At 39.5% G+C, this 21,576-nt stretch overlaps 1 protein-coding gene across 2 annotated transcripts in view; it reads left to right on the top strand.

Moving 5' to 3' along the window:
- IFT57 (intraflagellar transport 57) overlaps positions 1-21,576 on the top strand; it is a 67,731-nt gene that overhangs the window by 9,402 nt on the left and 36,753 nt on the right. For both annotated transcript variants that reach the window (XM_070406147.1, XM_070406146.1), the window contains exon 5: positions 5,977-6,045. In XM_070406147.1, the coding sequence (XP_070262248.1) occupies positions 5,977-6,045 (69 nt within the window). The remainder of the gene's footprint in view (positions 1-5,976; positions 6,046-21,576) is intronic.

Genomic DNA, 21,576 nt, shown 5'->3' with positions numbered 1-21,576 from the left:
CCTACAGCCAACCTCCCATGGTCCTTTCCCCCAGCTGGCCAACCTCCCATGGTTCCCCTCCCCCTGCTAGCCAGCCTGATGACCCCGCTGGGGGCCACTGGCCAACCTCCCACAGCCCCTCCTCCTGGCCAGCCTCCTGCGGCCCCAATCAGCCCCAATCGCCGGCGAGGCCGAGGAACCCCAACCATGCACAAATTCGTGCACCGGGCCTCTAGTTAATATATAGAAGTATATATTTAAGGTTAAAGTAATTTATTTAGCTAGTTTATGATACAAAGATATTAGTCACTGCATTGTTTTATCAAGTGCTGGAAATAAACATTAAAGATCTTAGGTTATATCTAAATAGTAGAATATAATGTCTCCATGAAAAAATTTTTAAATATATATTTTTATGGATTTCAGAGAGGAAGGGAGAGGGAGAGAGAGAGAAAAACATCAATGATGAGAGAGAATCATTGGTCAACTGCCTCCCGCATGCCCCACTGGAAATCAAACAATGACCTCCTAGTTCATAGGTTGAAGCTCAACCACTGAGCACACTGGTCAGGCTAAAATTTTAACACTTGTTTGTAAGAAGTGTAAACTTCCAGTTATAAAATAAGTTATAAGGATGTATTATACAGCATAGGGCAGTGATGGCGAACCTATGACATGTGTGTCAGAGGTGACACTCGAACTCATTTTTTTGGTTGATTTTTCTTTGTTAAATGGCATTTAAATATATAAAATAAATGTCAAAAATATAAGTCTTTGTTTTACTATGATTGCAAATATCAAAAAATTTCTATATGTGACACGGCACCAGAGTTAAGTTAGGGTTTTTCAAAACCCAGCTCAAAAGGTTTGCCATCACTGCATAGGGAATCCTATATAATAAAAGGGTAATATGCAAATTGACCCTAACAGTGAAACGACTGGGAATGACTAATCTCTATGACGCACACTGACCACCAGGGGGCAGATACTCAATGCAGGAGCTGCCCCCTGGTGGTCAGTGTGATTCCACAGGGGGAGCACCGCTTAGCCAGAAGCTGGCCCATTCCTGGCCAGCGCAGCAGCAGTGGTGGGATTGTCTTCAGCCTCCATGGCAGTGCTAAGGATGTCTGACTAATGGCTAAAATTTTAGCTGTTGGACATCCCCTCAGGGCTCCTGGGCTGCCAGAGGGATGTCTGATTGCCAACTTAGGCCCGATCCCCCGGGGAACGGGCCTAAGCTGGCAGGTGGACATCCCCCAAGGGCCCCCGGACTGAGAGAGAGTGCAGGCTGGGCTGAGAGACCCCTCCCCTGCCGAGTGCATGAATTTTTGTGCACCAGTCTCTAGTATAGTTAATAATATCATAACTATGTATAGTGACAGATGATTCCTAGACTTACTATGGTGATCTCTTCCTAAGGTATGTAAATGTTGAATCACTATGTTGTACACCTGAAACTAGTATACAGAGAGTCCTCAGGTTACGTCGGACTTGACGTACGTAGTTTTGTGGTTACATCACCATCTCCCATTTATTTATTTATTTACCACAAGTAAAGGTCAGGAATTATTATCTTTCTTTTAAAATTTTTTTTTACTGTTTCACTTCATTACTGCTGTGTATGTGCTCCATGTGAGTGATGTAGGTGCTTATGTAGGTGGGTTCCAACTTACGGTGAAAATCGTGTTACGGTAGGAACGGATGTCTGCTGTAACCCGAGGGCCTACTGTATTATTGTATCTATCTATCTATCTATCTATCTATCTATCTATCTATCTATCTATAGATATATATAAAAGCCCAGCGACTGGAACGGTGAAATGACCAGAATGGCCTGTGGCTATGAAGTGCACTGCGGCAGCCAACCAGCCTGATCCAGGCCCAATCAGCCCCACCCCTGGCTGGCCCGGCCCCTGATTGGCCTCCAACACCAACCGCCTGAGGCCCCTCCCCCCGGCCAGCCCTGCCCCTGATCGGCCCTCAACACCTCAATCAGGGGCGGGGCTGGCTGGTCAACCACCCGCTGCCCCTTCCCCCTCCTGGCCTGGCCCGATGGGCCCCCATTGGGGTGGGCCAGCCGGATCTCACCCGTGCATGAATTCATGCACTGGGCCTCTAGTGTCAACTATAAAACCACTAGGTACATATTGTCAAATTGCTGGGTTTAAAAGTCATGTGAAATTAAATACTTCTTCACTGTGTGGCTATTTCACAAGCTGAATATACATTTTCTAAATAAATAAACACTATTGAGTTGAAAAAAATTGTTCACAAAGAAATGTTACTTATATGGGCATGATATTATATATAAACTCAGCTATGAAAAATGTGCAAATAAAGACAAATAATATCAATATGTTAACATTAGTTATATATGAGTAGAAGGATTATGAGTAATAATTTTACTTTCTCTGTTTTGTATTTTCAGAATATTTAACATGTTTTATAGAAGGAAAAAGACCATTGTAAAACTAACCAATTTAAAAGATTTTTTTTTCTTCACAAGAATTCTTTATTTTAAAAGTTAAGGTAAAAATGTATTCATTCATTCTACATGTATTTATTGAGCACCTTTTATGTGGCAGGCACTGGGCAAGACTCTAGTGGTACTGCATGTACAAAAGCTCTGAGGCAGGAAGGAATTTATCCTGATCAAGGAACTAAGAGAAAACTTGTGGCCAGATCTCCTGAATGAGGGGTGGGGGAAGAGTGGCTTAAGATGAACTGGGGAGCTAGGCCAAGTCCTTATCATTTGAGGCATGTTTATGGTTTAGACTTTATTCTTTCTGTAATAGATCTTTTCATTCAGATTTAGAAAAATTTAAGAGTTCACATATTCCCAGTTGTTCACTTCATTTATTTTACTCAGGTATATTTCTCATCTTGTTTTCTTTTCTTTTAAATCTTTATTGTTGAAAGTATTACATATGTCCTCCTTTTCCCCCATTGAGCTCTTCTAGCTCATCCTGACCCCCCATCATCTTGTCTTCTTAATAACTGTTTATTAGTTATTAGCTTATTGACAGATACCTGGTCCTAGTGCATCAACATTTAGCTTTAAAGATGTATAACTTGAAACTGCTATAAGTGTTCAGAAAAAAAGTATAAAAACATACTCATCAGCCCTGGCCAGGTGGCTTAGTTGGTTGGATCATCTCCATATACCAAGAGGTCGCAGGTTTGATTCCCGGTCAAGGCACATATTTTGGTTTCTATTTGATCCCTGGTTGGGATGCATGCAGGAGGAAACTGATCAATGTTGATGTTTCTCTCTCACATTGGTGTTTCTCTCTTCCGCTGTCCCCCTTCCTCTCTCAAAAATCTCAAAAATCAATAATAATGATAAAAATATATCCTCGAGTGAGGATTAAAACAAACTAACAAAATGTACTCATCCGAAAAATAACCCCATGAGGGCAGAAACAATTTTGTGCTTTTTTTCTTTTCTTTTCTTTTCTTTTTTGCATCTCTAATTTATTGTGCAGTACCTGGTGCATGGTAGGTGTTCATTAAATATTGGACCACAAAATCATCTGTCAGCACATTGCTGTGTAACTTTCAAAAATGATAGGTTTTTTTTCTGAGAACCCTTCAAAGTTCAAAGCAGCATTATTAGGCATGTAAATTAGAGAAACAAACTAGAAAGCAGCCCAACTGTGAGGTAAAGACCTTCTACAGTCATAAGACCATACTCAAGGCTTTCCTCTGAAGCTCTTAGTTCTCTTAGTCATGTCTCTTGAAGTTATTTTTCTTTCCTTCCTTACTGTCATATTATTTTAAGGGGTCTTCTTACCTCTCCCAATCCTCTGGCTAAGGAGAACTGCATCATCACTAAAAAGCCTGTGGGCCCTGGCTGATGTGGTTCAGTTGACCCGTGCACCCAAGGGTCTCGGGTTTGATTCCAGGTCAGGGCACATACCCAGGATGTGGATTCAATCCCAGGCCGGGGTGTGTATGGGAGGCAACCAATCAATGTTTCTCTTTCTCCCTTCCTCTCTCTCTCCAATTAGTGAAAAATATATTCTCAGGTGAGAATTAAAAAAAAAAAAAAAAGGCCTTTGGGTGGTTAGATATTACTTCATTTTGTCTCCAGAGTTCTTGGGGTGGCTTAAGGATGGATGGTAAAGATAATTTCTGACAGAATAAAGTTCTGCTATAATCATCTAGAAACTAGAAACCTTTAGTTCTAGCCTGTCCAAATCATGATAGGGCACATTGATAACTGTTAAAAAATAAAGTAAGTATTGGTCACAGTAGAATATTCTCACCTGCTGTGTATAATCATATCCTTAGTAACTGGCAGTAAGAGAATTAGGAGGGTTCATATTGGGCAAAGAAATGATAGGAAATGGTGAGTGGCTTCTAAATTACTGAGATTAGAATCCTCAATTTATTTTAAAGCTATGTTTTCTGTTTATATTCGAATTCCCTTTGAATGCTCCCTTAATAATGTTTAGTAACGTGAGTCTTCTTTCCCTAGTACCTACTATTAAAGTTTTTTACCTATTAGTGCTCAATCCGGTAAAATTCAACAAGTATTTATTGATTGCCTATGTAAACTGTACTGATTAGGTTACTGCAAAAACATAAACTTGGTCTCTTCTTCCATGGGCGCTGAGTCATTGGCATTTCAATCATTTACTCTCCTTGTTAAAAAGACCATCAGTGCAAACACAGAATAGACTGAGCTACTTTTCAAAAGTGTGCATCTGCATATATGCTTAGGATTTAAGATGTAAACAGATCAGTTTTATCTACACCTCCAAGCCCCACTGCCCCCCCTCCCTAAAAATGTAAATGTTACTTGAGTGTATGGAAACTTTTGTTTTATATTTTACTAAGAGCTTTCCAGTTCCCCAAAGATTATTAGCATAGTTCTCACATCTAACTTTAGTGGCCCTGCCCCCAGAGATTCTGAGCAGATCGAGGATGGAGCCTTAGAATTTGCATTCTTACAAGCTCCCATGTCATGCTGACGCTGCTGGTCTCAGAACTACCTTTAGAGAACTGTCTTACATACTTTTCAATTCTTGCAGATAAGGATTATCTTTGAAATCTTCCATGCTGCTTTTGTATAGCTGCATGTGGAAGTGCCCACTGAACAACACCCTTTTTTTTTTCTTTGTAAGACTTGAGGACCAAGCTTCATTGGCTTTATTACCATATTCTTAAGCTTGGGATATTCTTGTTAAATTTGTTTCACCCAGTATGTCACTTGTCACTACAAAGACATTTGAAGAGAAAAGGGAGTTAATGTTTTGTCCTTATACATGTTTATAGAATCTGCTCAGATTCAGTATTTACTTTATATTTGGGAAAGGATTACCTCTCAAATGGCCACTTCTGACCTCACCTTTCATAGCAATTGGCCCAGGGATCAGGACCAGCTTGGAATCTACCTGAACTATCCTTTTAGGTCAGGGTGGGGAACCTTTTTTCTACCAAGGGCCATTTGGATATTTATAACATCATTCAAGTGCCATACAAAATTATCAACTTAAAAATTAGCCTGCTGCCCTGACTGGTTTGGCTCGGTGGATAGAGCGTCGGCCTGCGGACTGAAGGGTCCCAGGTTCGATTCCGGTCAAGGACATGTACCTTGGTTGCGGGCACATCCCCAGTAGGGGGTGTGCAAGAGGCAGCTGATCGATGTTTCTCTCTCATCGATGTTTCTAATTCTCTATCCCTCTCCCTTCCTCTCTGTAAAAAATCAATAAAATATATTTAAAAAGAAATTTATCTTTATTATTGAAATTATTACAGATGTTTCCCTCCCCAGGCCTTTACTGCACTATTTTCTGCCCATTTTAAATGGCACCATCAAAACCTCAAAAAACAGATGAGCTGATAATAACTTTACACACATTACTAGGCTTTTAAATACCTTTTCCTGCATTAGTCTATATATAGGGTTTAATATGTATGTGGAAGTTGGAAATATATTTTTAAATTGTAACTTTATAATTATTAACTTTTAAAACTCTTTGTTTTCCTAAGGAAGAAGAGACAGATAATGAAGAAAACTTTATTGACCTCAATGTTTTAAAAGCTCAGACCTATCGCTTGGTAAGTTGCATGGTATATACACAGGACAAACAAGCAATATGTATACTTTTTCTGCTGGGAATTGAAACAAGTAGAAACCATTGTTGGCCATTGTTTAGGCGTCTGAAACCTTTTTTCTGCTAAGGGCCATTTGGATATTTATAACATAATTTGAGGGCCATATAAAATTATCAACTTAAAAATTAGCCTGCTATATTTGATCAAACATTTAATTAGCTCACCACTCATGACTTGGCAGGGCCAGACCAAATGATTTCTCAGGCCTTATATAACCCTCAAGCCGGCTTTTCATTTGAAAAGTAGATCTGAAAATTGTTATTCTCTATATAAAATGCAATAGCAAATACAGTGGGGCCTTGACTTACTAGTGTCCCGACTAACGAGTTTTTTGAGATACCAGCTCTCTCTCAGCCGATTTTTTGCATTGAGTTGACCTAGTAATTTGAGTTAACGAGCTCCTTAACGAGCTCGGTCTCGGAACGAATTAAACTCGTAAGTCAAGGCCCCACTGTATAAAAATCCAGTGGTGCAAGTAGGGCCAGAAGCCTGCTGTCTATACTATGGAAAAGCAACACAGCGCTTCTTTGTACATTGAAAATAATTTATTTGCCTTTTGTCATTTTTTTATTATGGAAACATATATTATTTGATTTCAAGTTCTTTTTCTTAATAATGGACCAGTGTTGAAGTGTTGAATGGGCTTGATAATAGGAAAATGGCAATTAAATGGTAATTCTTTAAAATGAAATGGATTATATTAAGATTGGTATATAGATACATAGACATTGCTGTAAGTCAGTTTTTGCTCTATTTCAATTAGGAAGTAAATCCAGTCTATAAAAGAAAACCTATGAATGAGATATTTCACAAGTTAATATGGGATTTTTATATTTTCCTATATGTATATTATATTTAAACTAGTGCCCCGGTGCATGGATTTGTGCACATTGAAAGGATATTACTAGTAATTAGAAGGTGGCTGGTGGGGCAGGACTGGGTGAGACAGGCCAGACACGCCCTGGAGCCAACCTCCTGCCATTCTTCCCAGGCCAGCTGCACCTGGCTACACCTGGGGCAGCACCATGGCTGGAATGGCGTCTGTTGAGTGAGCGGGGTTCCTTAGCCTGGCCTGTGGGGATTGGGCCGAAACCAGCTCTCTGACATCCCCCAAGGGGTCCCAGATTATGAGAGGGTGGTTGTCAGGTGACGCACCCCCCGGAATCGAGTTCCCTCCTCTCTGGTTCCAGGGTGCATCACCGGAGAACTATAGCTGCCACGTCACGGCAGCTCAGCAGCTCCTGCATTGAGCGTCTGCCCCCTGGTGGTCATTGTGTGTCAAAGCTACTGGTCGGACAGTCGCATAGCCTTGTATATATATAGATAAGGTGAAACCTATTGCATGTTCAAAAAATACATACAGAAAATAATATTCTTGTTTGCCCTTTATGTAATTTTAAATCTGAACTTTACAAACAAGGTTAGATCTAGTTTGGAGTTCTCATTGTGATGACTTCCTTGGCCACCTCACCCCAGGATGATCGCTTCCATTTATCATTTACTGCCTTAGTATTGTTAGTCAGCATCAATTATGATTAATGATGTGTGTGTGTGTGTTCTGCCAAGTTGAGATGTAACATAGCATAAGAATATAACTAACTTGCCTGAGCCGGTGAGTTGACTCTAATATTTTTAATACTTACTAGGTGTCTGACCTTGTGCAGGTTTCCAAACTGCCTGTGCCTGTCTTTCTCATCTATAAAGTGAGGATTAAAATATTATCTTTTTTATAGGGGTTTTAAAGATTAAAAGAGATACTTCGTGTAAAGTATTTATTACGATGTCTGGCACATAGAAAGTGCTGAGTAAGTGTTGGCAAAAACCAAAACCACATCTTCCCTTCCCCCTTTCTGAAAACAGGGATAGCTATCATTTTTATATTGTCTATAGTGTAACACAGAAGATACTGAATAAATAATTCCTAAATGAATATATTTTTATTACTCAATTCAAAATTATCTCAAAATAATGTTAACATTGAAATCTAAAAAAAAAAACTCCAGTTGTAACAATACATTTGCAGATCACTTTTATAGTTTTCAAATTACTTCAAAACACACACTTTTACTGACCTTGTGAGGTAATTGGGTGTTGTTATCTCCATTTTACAGATACAAAAACTGAAATTTATAACCTTAAGACAATTCATCTTTTAAAAAGCTAATAAATTACAAAAGCTAAGTTTGAACTCATTTTCTTCAAACTCTCAAGTCTATTGTTTTTTTCCCCCTTTTCCTCATAGTAAGACTTCAACAGAGTAGGTATGATTTGATTTCTGCCTTAAGCAAGGACACAGTGGTGCTTGGTGTTCCTGTGCGTGTTGAAGATAATGATGACAAAGTTCTCTTAAAATATGAGGAAGAAAACAAAAGTAGAGATGCAAACACAGTTATTCTCAAAAAGGAACTGTCAATTGTATTATTTATTTACTAGAGGCCCGATGCATGAAGATTCATGCAAGAATAGGCTTTCCTTTCCCTGGCTGCCGGCACCAGCTTCCCTCTGGCACTCGGGACCCGGGCCTTTGCTCTGATGGCTGCCTTCTGCCTTTGCTCTGGGCCAGAGCTGCCTTCCACCTTCACTCCAGCCCTGCCGCCCTCCTGTAGCTCCCTTCACCCTCCTCTCCCCCCACTCATAGCAAGAGCACACTGCCCAGAGGCCTGGAGCGGCCAGGGCAGGGCGGAAGCCTGTGTCATCACCAAGGCAATGATGCAAGCGTCCTGACTGGTCGCTGCCATCTTTGCCACGTCAATTTGCATATTCCCTCCTTACTGGCTGTGAGTGCTGCCATCTTTGTCGCGAAGTGACGGTCAGTTTATACATTCTATCTTTATTAGATAGGATATTGATGATGTAATTGGAGGCCTGTAAAGGCTATCCTGGGATTCCCTGTGGACCAAGTGGTTTTCACTATTGGAAGCACAGTAATTTAATTTGCCTCTACCACTACTCAAAGTCACTAGTGGTCCTGATTTCAAATTTTCACCTGAATTAAGCTAGATAAGGAAGGGTTTTCCCCCTACCCATATCTTTACAAATTATCAAAGTATTAGGTCCTTTGGATAAAGATTATGTAATAAAGATTTATTGTTGTGTGTTTTTTTGTCTTAGAGAGAGAGGGAGAGAGATAGAAACATTAATTGGCTGCCTCCTGCCTGCCCTCTATTATGGATAGAGCCTGCAACCCGGGCATGTTCTCTGACCTGGACTCGAACTGGTGATTCTTGGTTCATGGTTCGACACTCAACCACTGTGCAACACCTGCCAGACTAATGTATACCCTTTTGAATTAAGACTATGTATGGTTGCATTTTCGCAAGAGGAAGAAGTTTGACCAGGTGTTTGTGAATGATCAGCCATGAAGTACTAATGAGGCAGAAAACCCTTCATATTTTAAAAAATATGGCAAGCTTATGATGTTGCCCATAAAGCCATCTGCCTGAGACAGCTGTGTCTGACCATAGCTTATGATGTCTCAGGCTGCTTTTTCTCTGAGACAGATCTGCTGGACAGGTTAGTAACATAGAGCTAAGATTTTATGTTTCATGCAGCAGGTGGACTTACAATGCAGAAATGTTATTTTAGTAAAGCTGAGTGTGATGAATTCTTCACTAGAACAGGAATGATGTATACTCTCTAGGAAATTGATGTACTAAGTGTATATGTGGCTGTGCCAGCCCAGCGATGTGTGGATTACCGCAATCCTCTCCACCTGTGGCTATGAAACAATAGATGCTTCTGCAGTCATTCTCTATCCCCTCACCCTGCTTTATTTTTCTATACAGACCCTGGCATTGTATTATTTTCTGATTTGTTTACTGTCTATTTGAACCACTAGAATGCAAACTCCTCCAGAGTAGCAGCCTTTTTCACCTGTGCCTGGTGTGTAGAACGTGCTCAGTATTGAAAAATGTTGAATGAATACATATATGCACAAATGCTATTTTATATTTAGAATTTTACAGGCAAGGTATATTTTGATCTTCTTGGAGAAAAAAAAAACTTCTCAACACTAATTGTTTCTCCTATGCACCATGTAGGATAATGCAGGGAAAATCTAGTTATATTCCTTTCTTTCATTAAAATCTAGAACCTGAAAAGTATGTTCTTAAGTATCATGATAATTCCAGAAAATAGATATACACAAGCATTTTTCTGAGATTTGTGGTAAATGGAGCAAGAGAGAATGTAATGAAAAAGATGTATGTTGCACATTGTGGCCTCTGGAATTGGACACTGAGACAATGTTTGGGGTGTATGACGTTTACTGTATAAGCGGGAAGAAAGCAGGATTGGGCCAAGGGAGAAGTGTAATTGATTTAGGCCTGACATAGCCTTGGCCAATGTGGTGAGGAGCACTGGAGAAAGTGTTGCCTGCTTGGCTCAATGGCTGGAGGCAGGCTGCCAGGGGAGGACATAGCTCCAGGTAAGGTGGCTCTCTGCAGGTAAAGCAGAGCCTGAGGAGCTGACAGCGGGAAGCTCTTTGCTGGCCGCCTTCCTTGCAGCTGAGCAGCAAGTTCTTCCTTGAAAGGTGACCTGGTGGTCCATCTTCCTGACTTCGGAAACATATTTGAAGCCTGTAACTGCTAACGTGAGGAATTTGTAAAGAGACAGTGTGTGGCCATTGACTAAACTTTGAAATGTCTTCCTAATTGGATCTGGACACAGCAGTAGTGTTTCATGAACATTGAAACTGTTCTAAGAAAATAGTTCCTCCTATGGAAGTGAATGCTTACAGTGATTAAATTGGTTTGTTTTGAAAGCAGGTGGTTTTCAAAACATTTATTTACTTTAAAAGTTAAAAAAAAATACAGGGTGAGGCAAAAGTAAGTCTACAGTTGTCCTTATGGAAAATAGTACAATAATCAATAAATAATAATATAAGAATAAACTGTGTTTTGTGTTCTCACAATTGTAAACCTACTTTTGCCCCACCCTATGAATTTAAAACCATTCTTATTATGTGGTTTCCCTCTCTAATTCTCCTATCCCAATTACGGTTTTCCCAAATGTAATTATCAAGAAGATAACTCCTACAATTAGTGAGGGATGGTTTTTATCTTCTAAAATTTCATTAGCAGGTTAGTTATTTGAATTTTGATATAGCTTTTCTTAGAAAAGTGGTTCTCAACCTTCTGGCCCTTTAAATACAGTTCCTCATGTTGTGACCCAACCATAAAATTATTTTCGTTGCTACTTCATAACTGTAATGTTGCTACTGTTATGAATCGTAATGTAAATATCTGATATGCAGGATGGTCTTAGGCAACCCCTGTGAAAGGGTCATTCGACTGCCAAAGTGGTCATGACCCACAGGTGGAGAACCACTGTCTTAGAAGGAAAAAATATTATGGATGGATATAAGGCTTTAAGGCTAGCCCAGAAAGTTTTACATTCACTCTTTCCCTCTGATTGCTGCATGTTTTTGAAATCTGCATTTAGCCAAAGCCTCCCTCGGTGATCATGGGGAGAACACTCTCTCAGTATTGAAGCTCTGACAGTTGGGCAGGGCGTGTGATGGTTAGGGGTGCAGTAGAACGTTCAGAGACGTGAAGGGTGGGGGCAGGGAAGGGAGGCTCTGGTGATAGGTGGTGTACTGATCATTTCTCTTTCTAACTTGAGTATGTCTACTGGAAACGGGCTGCGTGTTTGGCAACGATGATGTAATTATGAGTGGTCTTTGTAGCTCCCCTCCATTCTAAAGCTCAATAGAATCACAGCAACAGTGTTCTGGCAGCTTCACACAGATGTGTCATTCTCCTCCCCCAGTGAAGGATGGGAGGAAAGCTGTGCGCTCTCTGAATTCTATTTTTAAATGCCCATCACTTCATTTCAAAACATTTTTTTTAAACATGCCATAGATACCATTCTTCCTTGAGATGCTAAATTTGAGGTTTTAGAAACCAACTCCTGAGTTAGACAGCATAAAACCAACTATCTGCAAAGGTTTAAGCACAATTGGTTTTTAATTACTTAGCAAAAAATGCATTGTACCAAGAATGAGAGAATTTTTAGCTTAAAAAGCAAAGCTGTAAGGAAGTAAAAATCTGGGCTTAGAATAAAAAGTGTCATCGTAGCAAGTCTGCAACATTGTAATAAAAAAGGGGAAGAAGATGGATCTACTTTGCTTAATATCTTAAATACTTTAAATTTTCTTCATTTTACATATTACAATTCTCGACAAAATGTCCTTTCTGAGTAATATAGGGGAAAAATACTATTCTACAATATAACTTGCTCCATAAGTTAGCTGGTTCGGGTTCCTGCTTAAGGAAAATTTTTTTTTTTCTTCTTTCCTAAAGCAGTTGAATGTTAGTCCTACTGTGAGAAATCTATTATTTCCCAGGGGAAACAATGAAAACATGATATGTTTAAGTGTGATGGAACACAATATGCCTGAGTAGGTGCTTTTATTTCTCTAGTAACTAACCTGCACCCCATCAGTTGTACATCTGGAGGTGAATAGGAAATGTAGGTTAGAGGGAAAAACCTGTACTCACTGCTCAGAGGAGGCTCAAACAGCAGCTCTTACTGGGTGTAAAAGAGTTTTGCTTGATCTTTAGTGTCGTTTTTAAACCTACACTTGAAATAAGAAAGATCCTTAGTTTCATCCTGGTTTTATTGCGAGTCTATCAAGAAGTAGGGCAAGGACTTTTCAAGGTTCCTTCCAAATAAATGTCCATAACTTCAAGGTTTGTAGATTCTATGGCTGAAATAGTAGTCACAGATGAAATCCTGGCTGCATAACTCTAGTCACATGACTAGAGTAAATTAACCTCTCTATGATTCTGTTTTCTATCTGTAAAATGGGGACACGGTTCTTCCCAGAGTTGTTTAGAGATTACCATAATAACTTGTGGACAGCACCTACTATGGGGCTGGCATAGATTTTTATCCTTGATGCATTTCTTATTTTGTGTAACTTTTCACCTTTCCTGGAGATTGGGATTAGTTACTGACGTTCTTATTGCTATAGAAGAATAAAAAAAGCCCCAGTCTCTCAATACTAATCAGTTTCTAGATTGCCATGAGTATTTTTGTGTTAGAAGCTTACATAAGATGTGAGTTACCAAGAAGTTTGATTTTGATGTAAATTAGGAAGCTCTGGTGATGTCATGATTTTATTTTCATAATCTGTGACATGGATTATTATTGAAGGCCCACTAGACTAAATCTGCTGTCACATAAGGACTCCCCTACAGAAATAAATAAGGGGAATTTGAAGAAAAGTGATATAATGATTTTCCCCAGCAGTTATTTGAGAGTTGTCACTTTATGAATAGATAGGTTATATTTCCAAAATCAACACTAATAGCAGATATTTATTATGTAACTCAACATTTTATATGGGCACCCAGAATATGGTTGTTTTTTTTTCCAGTCCTTTATAAACCTATAATCTTTAAACCCACACACACCCATCACCACTCACCCCTACCAGTGTTAGTGCTTTGAATGTGTGACTCATGATTCATTTTCATCCAGGAGTTGTAGCCACTAAGACCTATGGATGCTGCCTTTGAAATTTCTCTCATATCCATCCCTTCAGCTGTCTTTCAAAGTCAGGTCCTCTTCCTCTCTGAATTGTGTAATAGTAATGTCTCAAATGGTCTTTAGTCTTTATCCTTTAATCCTACCCTCCCAACCCCTTTATTGAAAATATATTTAACCATACTCCTCTGTCTTACCAAAACATGACTTTTATCAGGGCATTCTGACTTCAGTAACTTCTGATAGTTTTCAATGCCTACAGGTTCATTTATCTACACCAGGGGTCCTCAAACTATGGTCCGCAGGCCACATGCAAATACAAATACTGTATTTGTTCCCATTTTGTTTTTTTACTTCAAAATAAGATATGTGCAGTGTGCACAGGAATTTGTTCATAGTTTTTTTTTAAACTATAGTCCGGCCCTCCAACGGTCTGAGGGACAGTGAACTGGCCTCCTGTTTAAAAAGTTTGAGGACCCCTGATCTACACTAATAAAAGAGAAACATGCAAATTGGTGTCACTCTGCTACGCCCACCAGCCAATCAGAGTGACTATGCAAATTAACCCAACAAAGATGGCGGTTAATTTGCATACTCAGGCACAGAGGGAAGACTGAAGACTGAAGAATGAAGAGGCTTGGCTTCTCTGCTGTGGCCAGACCAAAGGCCTGGGTCCTGGGTGCCGGAGGAAAACTGGTGCCAGCAGCCAGGGGAAGAAAGGCCTTTTGCGCGAATCTTCGTGCAACGGGCTTCTAGTATAGATTATAAAAAAATAAATTTGGGGTGTGGCTTTTAAGATCCTTTGCAATTGAATAACTGTCCACATAGCCAACCTTTTTTTTTTCCACTGGAATAATTGTATTCCAGGTAAACAGATCCTCTCATAGGTTTTCAAACACCTCATGAACACATCTCTTCCCATCCATCCCATCTTATCCTTCCTTTTTTATCTCTTATATGAAACTAGTAGCCCGGTGCACAAAATCTGTGCATGGAGGGGGGGTTCCCTCAGCCCAGCCTGCACCCTCTCCAGTCGGGGACCCCTTAGGTGATGTCCGATGGCCGGTTTAACATCCGGCCGTCGGATATCCCTCTTGCAATCTGGGACCGCTGGTTCCTAACCACTCACCTGCCTGCCTGCCTGACCGCCCCTAACTGCCCTTCCCTGCTAGCCTGATCCTGCTTTCCCCTGCCGGCCTGATCTTGCCCCCAATTCCTCTCCCCTGCTGGCCAGATCTAGCCCCCAACTGCCCTCCTCTGCCGGCCAAATTGGTTCTGATTGGTTGGTTTCTATGCCAGTCAGTGTCAAAAGCTCCGCTTCCTAGGCAGCCATTGGCTCCTCATAGTTGACCCAGATTTGGTTCTGATTGGTCAGTTTCTATGCCAGTCAACATCAAAAGCTCCACCTCCTAGGCAGCCATTGGCTCCTCATAGTTGACCCAGATATGGTTCTGATTGGTCAGTTTCTATGCCAGTCAGCGTCTCTGGGCCTATCAACGGGGCCTGATCAGAAAGTCGGGGCTGCTGGTGGCCTGGAGAGAAATGGAGGTGCGGCTGCTGGCCCAGCCTGGAGAGAGAGAGGCAAGTGCTGATCAACAGCTGCCACACAGGCTATGGATCAGACCCTGCTTCTCTCTTCAGGCCTCTCTCCAGGCCTGATTCGCAGCCCCCTCAGCAGTCAGTGCTGGTCACTGTGCCTGCAGCCACATCAGTCAGTGCTGGGTTGCCATGGCAGTGCTGACTGCAGGACTGACTTCCAGTTAGCAAAGCCTCTGGTCGTGACGGACCCAGGGTTTTTATATATTAGGATGCCTTGACATCATCTCTGTACCCAACTCATAAATGTTCAAGTTTAGCTCAAATTCTTCCTCTTAAGTAACATCTTACTTTATCACCCCAATCCCATTTAATTCTGTGACCCATAAATCTTCATAAGACATCACTAGAATGTTTTTTATGAGAATTTTTGTCATTTTATTTCCTGTCCTTAGAATAGAACAGTACTTGGGTTATAGAAGGCACTAAATAAAGATCTCTTGCATTAAAAAAAAGGCATTGCACCTTCCTTATGAGTCTTCTTTGCCTCCGCTCTGGCTTAGAGGACAATGTTCACATTCCTGAGCCTTGCTTCTAAGGTTTTTCACAATGTATTCAACTTTTTTGCTCTGCAATATTTACCTTTCTAAGCCCCTAGTCTCTCTTCTCATTGTGATCTTCACAAGCCATGTTTATACCTAGTTTGGCTTATGATGCTTTTCTTGACTATAAACACTTGGCTTGTCTCTTTTCTACCTATCGTTCCATACATCTTTGTGAGGTTACACTGAAACCTCATGTTGCCATTACAATACACTTCTGTCTCTTACTCAAATACTTATAGCATTTACCAGCTGTGTCCTTTGATTTTTGGTTGATCAAACTTATAATTTTACCTGCTCTTATTGAAAAAAAAAGTACAAAGAAAAATTTCCACAAATTTCAGCATCCAGATTTGAACATTATGTCCCTTTATGCATAATTGCTCTGAGATTATGTAAGATGCTACTATTTGGTGAATCTGATGAAGGATATATGGGAATTTTTTTGTTCTATTCGTGTAATTTTTTTCTAAGTCTGAAAAAAACATTATACACAGAAATAGATTAATGAAATAGTGCAGAGTCCATAAAATAATCCAAATGTGCAGTGATATTAATACATGAAACAATGCAAATCATTGTGGAAAACTAAACTATTCCATTAAATGGTTGTAGGATAACAAGCTATCAATTTGGGAAAAAAGGTGGACTCTTCCCTCATATCTTACACACAAATAAACCCCCATAGATCAACAAATTAAAAAATGATGAACAAAAACAAAAACATGAGTGACAAGTGTTATATTCATGAGTTGAAATGGGCATGATGAAGCATGGCAAGAAAACCAAAAACCATGAAAGAAAACTGGTAAATCTGAATTACATAAAAATTAAAACCTTATATATAGAGGGGTGTGTTGGGGTGGGGAACACCATAAAGTAAATGATAAGAGATAAACCAGGGGGACATAGTTGTAACCTATATGGCAAAGGATTGATAGGCATATAGAAGATGTTTCAGCATCTGTGCTCTATGGTAACATAGCCTACTCCCTGACACTAATGATGTGACATTGGGAGAAATCCCTAACTGCTCTTTACCTCACTTTACTCATTTGCAAAAATGGGAATAAGATTCCCCTGATTCATGGTGTTATTATTGGCCACCTTACCCATATGTGAAAGTAAGTACCATGCTTGGCATATAACTAATAAGAATAACTGCTTTAATATATTGGGGGTATGCTATGTATTAGGTACTGTGCAAGCCTTTTACATGCATCATCTACCTTAATCAACACATCAACCCTTCCAGTGAGGAGGGTACTAGTATCATCCCCATTTTACAGACAAGAACCCTGAGATTTAGAAAGGTTAAATAACTTGACTAATAGCTAATAAGTGATGGAGGTGGGATTTAAGCAGAGATGGAACCCATCCTCCTACCATTTACACCATCCTCTGGTGATTCTCAATTCAACTTAATTTCCTCTTCCTTGCGTCTTGGGACTACATATTTAATCTTGACAGTTAGTTGGACTTTCATGTCCCTTTCAGAAGGTATATTACTTGAGCCCAAAGGCATTTGGGCATTGGTATATCCATGAAGTTGCCATTTCAAAGAAAACAAATTTTATAGAAATTAAGGCCATAAATAATTAAACTTATTTTGCATAATCTGCAAAACCAAGATAATGTCTATAGTAGTTTCTCCATACATACTTCTTAGGATACTTTATTTTGGTTTTGTTTTGAGAAAAGTAAAAATTCAGAGATGATTTCACCTTACCACTGAGTGTACATTAAAGTAGCTAAAGTAGTAGCAAAGGTTGGTGTTTGATAAATTAAAGAGAAATGACATTGGTAGTTAAATTCTCATTCAAAAATAATTTCAGATTTCTTAATGGAAAATTAAAATGATTTTGTGTGAATTTGGGGAGTTTTATTTTTATTTTTATTTATAGGAGCATAATTTATTCAAATATTAGTTCACATTATAAGTCAAGTTTTTTTATAGCCTTAAAATTGAACTTAAAACACCTTTATGAACTTCATATATTCATAGACAGAAGCTATCATCTATTTCTTTTGATAGATCATAGCCAGGGTTTAATTTAGTTATTCAGAACAAATGTGAAAATACTTTTTGCATGGTATTAAACATTTTTCTTCATAGTAATGTTATTAAATCATATAAAACCTAATTTGGAAAGATAATAGTGAATCACACTCATGAGTTATGCTGCTTTAATCATGAAGAATAATTAACTTGGAGGGACGTGAAAGGAGTTCACTCTCTGCCTTAACTATGATTTGTTAAAATCATGGGATTTTGAGGGAACACTCTTATTGATTGAAAGAACTGTAGTTTATCTCTCTATCTGGCTTTTCTAGATTTTATTTTATTGATAGACTAGAGGCCTGATGCACAAAATTTGTGCAAGGGGCCCTCGTAGCCTCGGCTGGCCCTCACTTCGTCTGGAAGGTCGTCCAGATGGTCATTCTGCTGTTCGGTCTAATTAGCATATTAACTCTTTATTTTATAGGATGCTAAAGAAAGAGGGACACTAGATACCCTTAGGAGAAATCCTGTTTAATTTATGGTAATACCATATATACTATATTTACTTCTTAGCTTCTTGGCCACCTATCCTATCTTTAACAAAGCATGAAATTAGGAAGAATGCAAAAAAAAAAAAAAAAAAAAAAAAAAAAGCCTCTGAGCAAAATAAGTATATATAACCACTTTCATTTTTTAAAATTTCTGTGAAGAGTCCCAACTTGCCAAGCTCTCACTTTCTGCCCTCTCCCCCTGTATTCTTACTTTACCTAAATTCTAACAATTCTGGATATTAGGTTTCCAAACCCACAGCTGTTTAGGAGGAGGAAGAGCTACTCCAGGCAATCAAGGAAATATCCAAAGGTGATCCCTTGGCATCTTGATAACAAGAGAAGCTATTGGAATACTTTAAAAACAGACAAGAATGCAAAACGTTGTGGCTGTCTGTTATCATTTAGTCTGGGATCAATCATATCCAGTATCCAGTCTGACAGTGGTGTCTCATCCTCCTAAGAGATAGGGATGGGCTTGGTAATTGAAGACTCAAGATCTCCACTTGCTCTTGCTTCGCTACTAGTTTAGTGCTGGGATCTTCTGGCCCTCCCTTCATCTCCCATTTTCACCTGGAAGTCTGTGAATTCTGTTTCTATCCTGGCCCTTGTGATCTAGATTCTACTGGCCAGGCTCCCACCTGAACTTGTGATTTCTCTGTAACTTCCAACTTGGGATCTTCATTTCCAAGGAAATGTCTTCTCAAGAATGCATGAGCCTTGAGCTTCACTCTTGGGTTCACCTGTGCAGCCATATATATTCCCTTTACTAACATGGTGTTTCTCAATCAGTGATCAAGGAAAGTGTTGTAGGGTATTCATAATTAGACAAGCTTTGGAAATACTTTAATTTATATATGCATACACACACAGAGAACATAGTATTTCTTTAGATGCTTAATCATCCCATTAATATTACCTGGGAAGAGGAGATTACTTACTGGAAAGGATTCCGAGCAGGCCAGTAACACTGCATGCTTGAACATGCCCCACTATTGCAGTCCAGGGTTGTTATGGAATGGTTTACACTGTTGTCTTTAATTCTTCCTTTGGTGGTATTAGAGTCAGTTCTCTTCAGTTTCTTTTTCTTAGGACCAATTTTTACCCCCATTAACCAGTCTCAGACTCTTCCTAATAGGCTGTAAACTCTGTGCAGGCCTGGATTAAATCCTTTTATCTTTCCACACTGAGCACAGTGCCTGGATTCTCACCTTGCATGTTATGGGAGCTTAACAAATGGCTTATTGGTAAATTAATTAATTATAAATGAGACTTCTGGATAGCCTGTGTATTATTGAGCTTCTAATTGTTTCTTCAGCAGCATTAACTGGAAAACACAATTTCCCCAGAGCTATTCTTTATCTTAGTTAATGTTGTTTCAGAGAGGGACTGTGTCATGATGATATAAAATTTTGATTAAATGGAAACAGCAGTTTGTTTCTCTTTTACTAATAGCTTCACATAAAATACCATTTGTTAAATGGGGGAACAATTGGAAAGGAAAGGTTTTCCCAAAGTATGTATTATAACCAAGGCATTGTATATAGCTTTAAAATGATTTATACGTTGTGTGTAGGGCTTGCTCAGTTAATGTATCCACTTATCAGGCACTAGGAAATTTTGAGTGAGGAATGAGGTTATGAAATAGATGTGTAACATGGAAGTAGAAAGCTATATAGTTTGAATCAGTTAATGCTGCTCTATCAAGCTTAATGTTCTCTTTTTGACTTTTCTTCACTTAGTAACTGGGCTATTTCCCCCAGTGTGTTAACTGTGGCCTAGGAGTGAAGAAAACTGCTACATCAAAACATTTTAGAACATTGGAAATAGGAGGTAGCAAATCATTGCTTAAGGGACCAGATAATAAGCTAAAAAGGGTAAATGTGACTTACTAAAAGGCCCCATATAGAAACAAAGAACTTATACACAGGGATATCTTAATGGAGTGTTTGATCTCCATGTATCCTACTCTTAGATTATGAGTCAGATTCATACAGGGTCACTGCTAGCCCATTTGCATTTGTGAAAATTAGGGAAATGTGCCCTTCCTTGAGTAAAATTTTTGAGTATGTTATGCCAACTTGAACAATTCTATGTTCAGGCCTGAAGAAAGTGAGAATGTGGATGGGTACCCTCTCTGGCCTAGTTTGGGGATTCTGGACTTCACCTTCCTGTAAGGAATGAAAGAAGGAAAGGTGGGAATGAAGGCATGGGGTTGGAAGCACTGGCTCAGGGGATTTAATCAGTAATAAACAACTTCAATTTACCCAGAGAGTGGCTCCATACATCAAACCTATTTTTTCTTTTCTGTTTTTTTTTTAAGACCTGCAATCAATTTTTAGAGAAGAAGGAAGAGGGAGAGAGAGAAACATCAATATGAGAGCAGAACATACTGTAGATTGGCTGCCTCCTGTACACCCCTTACTGGGGATCAAGCCTAAAACCTGGGCATGTACCCAGTCTGGGAATTGAACCAACAACCTTTCAGTGCGTGGGACAATGCCCAACCAACTGAGCCACACCAGCCAGGGCAGATAAAACGTATTTTTAAATCACTGCCTACAACAGGGGTCCTCAAACTTTTTAAACAGGAGGCCAGTTCACTGTCCCTCAGACCATTGGAGGGCCAGACTATAGTTTAAAAAAAACTATGAACAAATTCCTATGCACACTGCACGTATCTTATTCTGAAGTAAAAAAACAAAACGGGAACAAATACAATATTTGTATTTGCATGTGGCCCACGGGCCGTAGTTTGAGGACCCCTGGCCTAGAATATCTACATTCTGTTAAGAATCATACGAACCTGCTGCTCAGAGGATATGCCCTTTTGGCTTAGCCTGGCTCTGTTGGATTGTGATATGGGGGTCCATAATCCTGGCAGGAGCAAACGTATATATACCACACACCTGCACCAAATGTCAGACTTACATACCTCTAGCAGTGCATACATCCTCCCACCCCTATCCCCATAAATCTACCCTGTTTGCTATACACACACAGAGAACATAGTATTTCTTTAGATGCTTAATCATCCCATTAATATTACCTGGGAAAAGAGGAGATTACTTACTGGAAAGGATTCTGAAAATTCGGCTTCCTAGAGCCGGGAACAAGTAGTGGGATGTGCCATTAAGTTGCAATTACCTGGCTCCTCAAAATATGTGCATGCTCAAGGGTGTCAATGTGGAGTTACATGACTAAGACCTTTCGCCATGTCTTTACGTTTCAACTGGGAGACCCAGCATCTCTTCTTCTGCCATCACTATATTCTCATATAACTTCACACATGTCC

The sequence above is a fragment of the Myotis yumanensis genome, unplaced genomic scaffold (genome assembly GCF_028538775.1).
Source record: "Myotis yumanensis isolate MYYU_CA2020_CCGP unplaced genomic scaffold, mMyoYum1.0.hap1 SCAF_2, whole genome shotgun sequence".
Classification (NCBI taxonomy): Eukaryota; Metazoa; Chordata; class Mammalia; order Chiroptera; family Vespertilionidae; genus Myotis; species Myotis yumanensis.
This window is presented reverse-complemented; position numbering and strand designations above follow the sequence as displayed.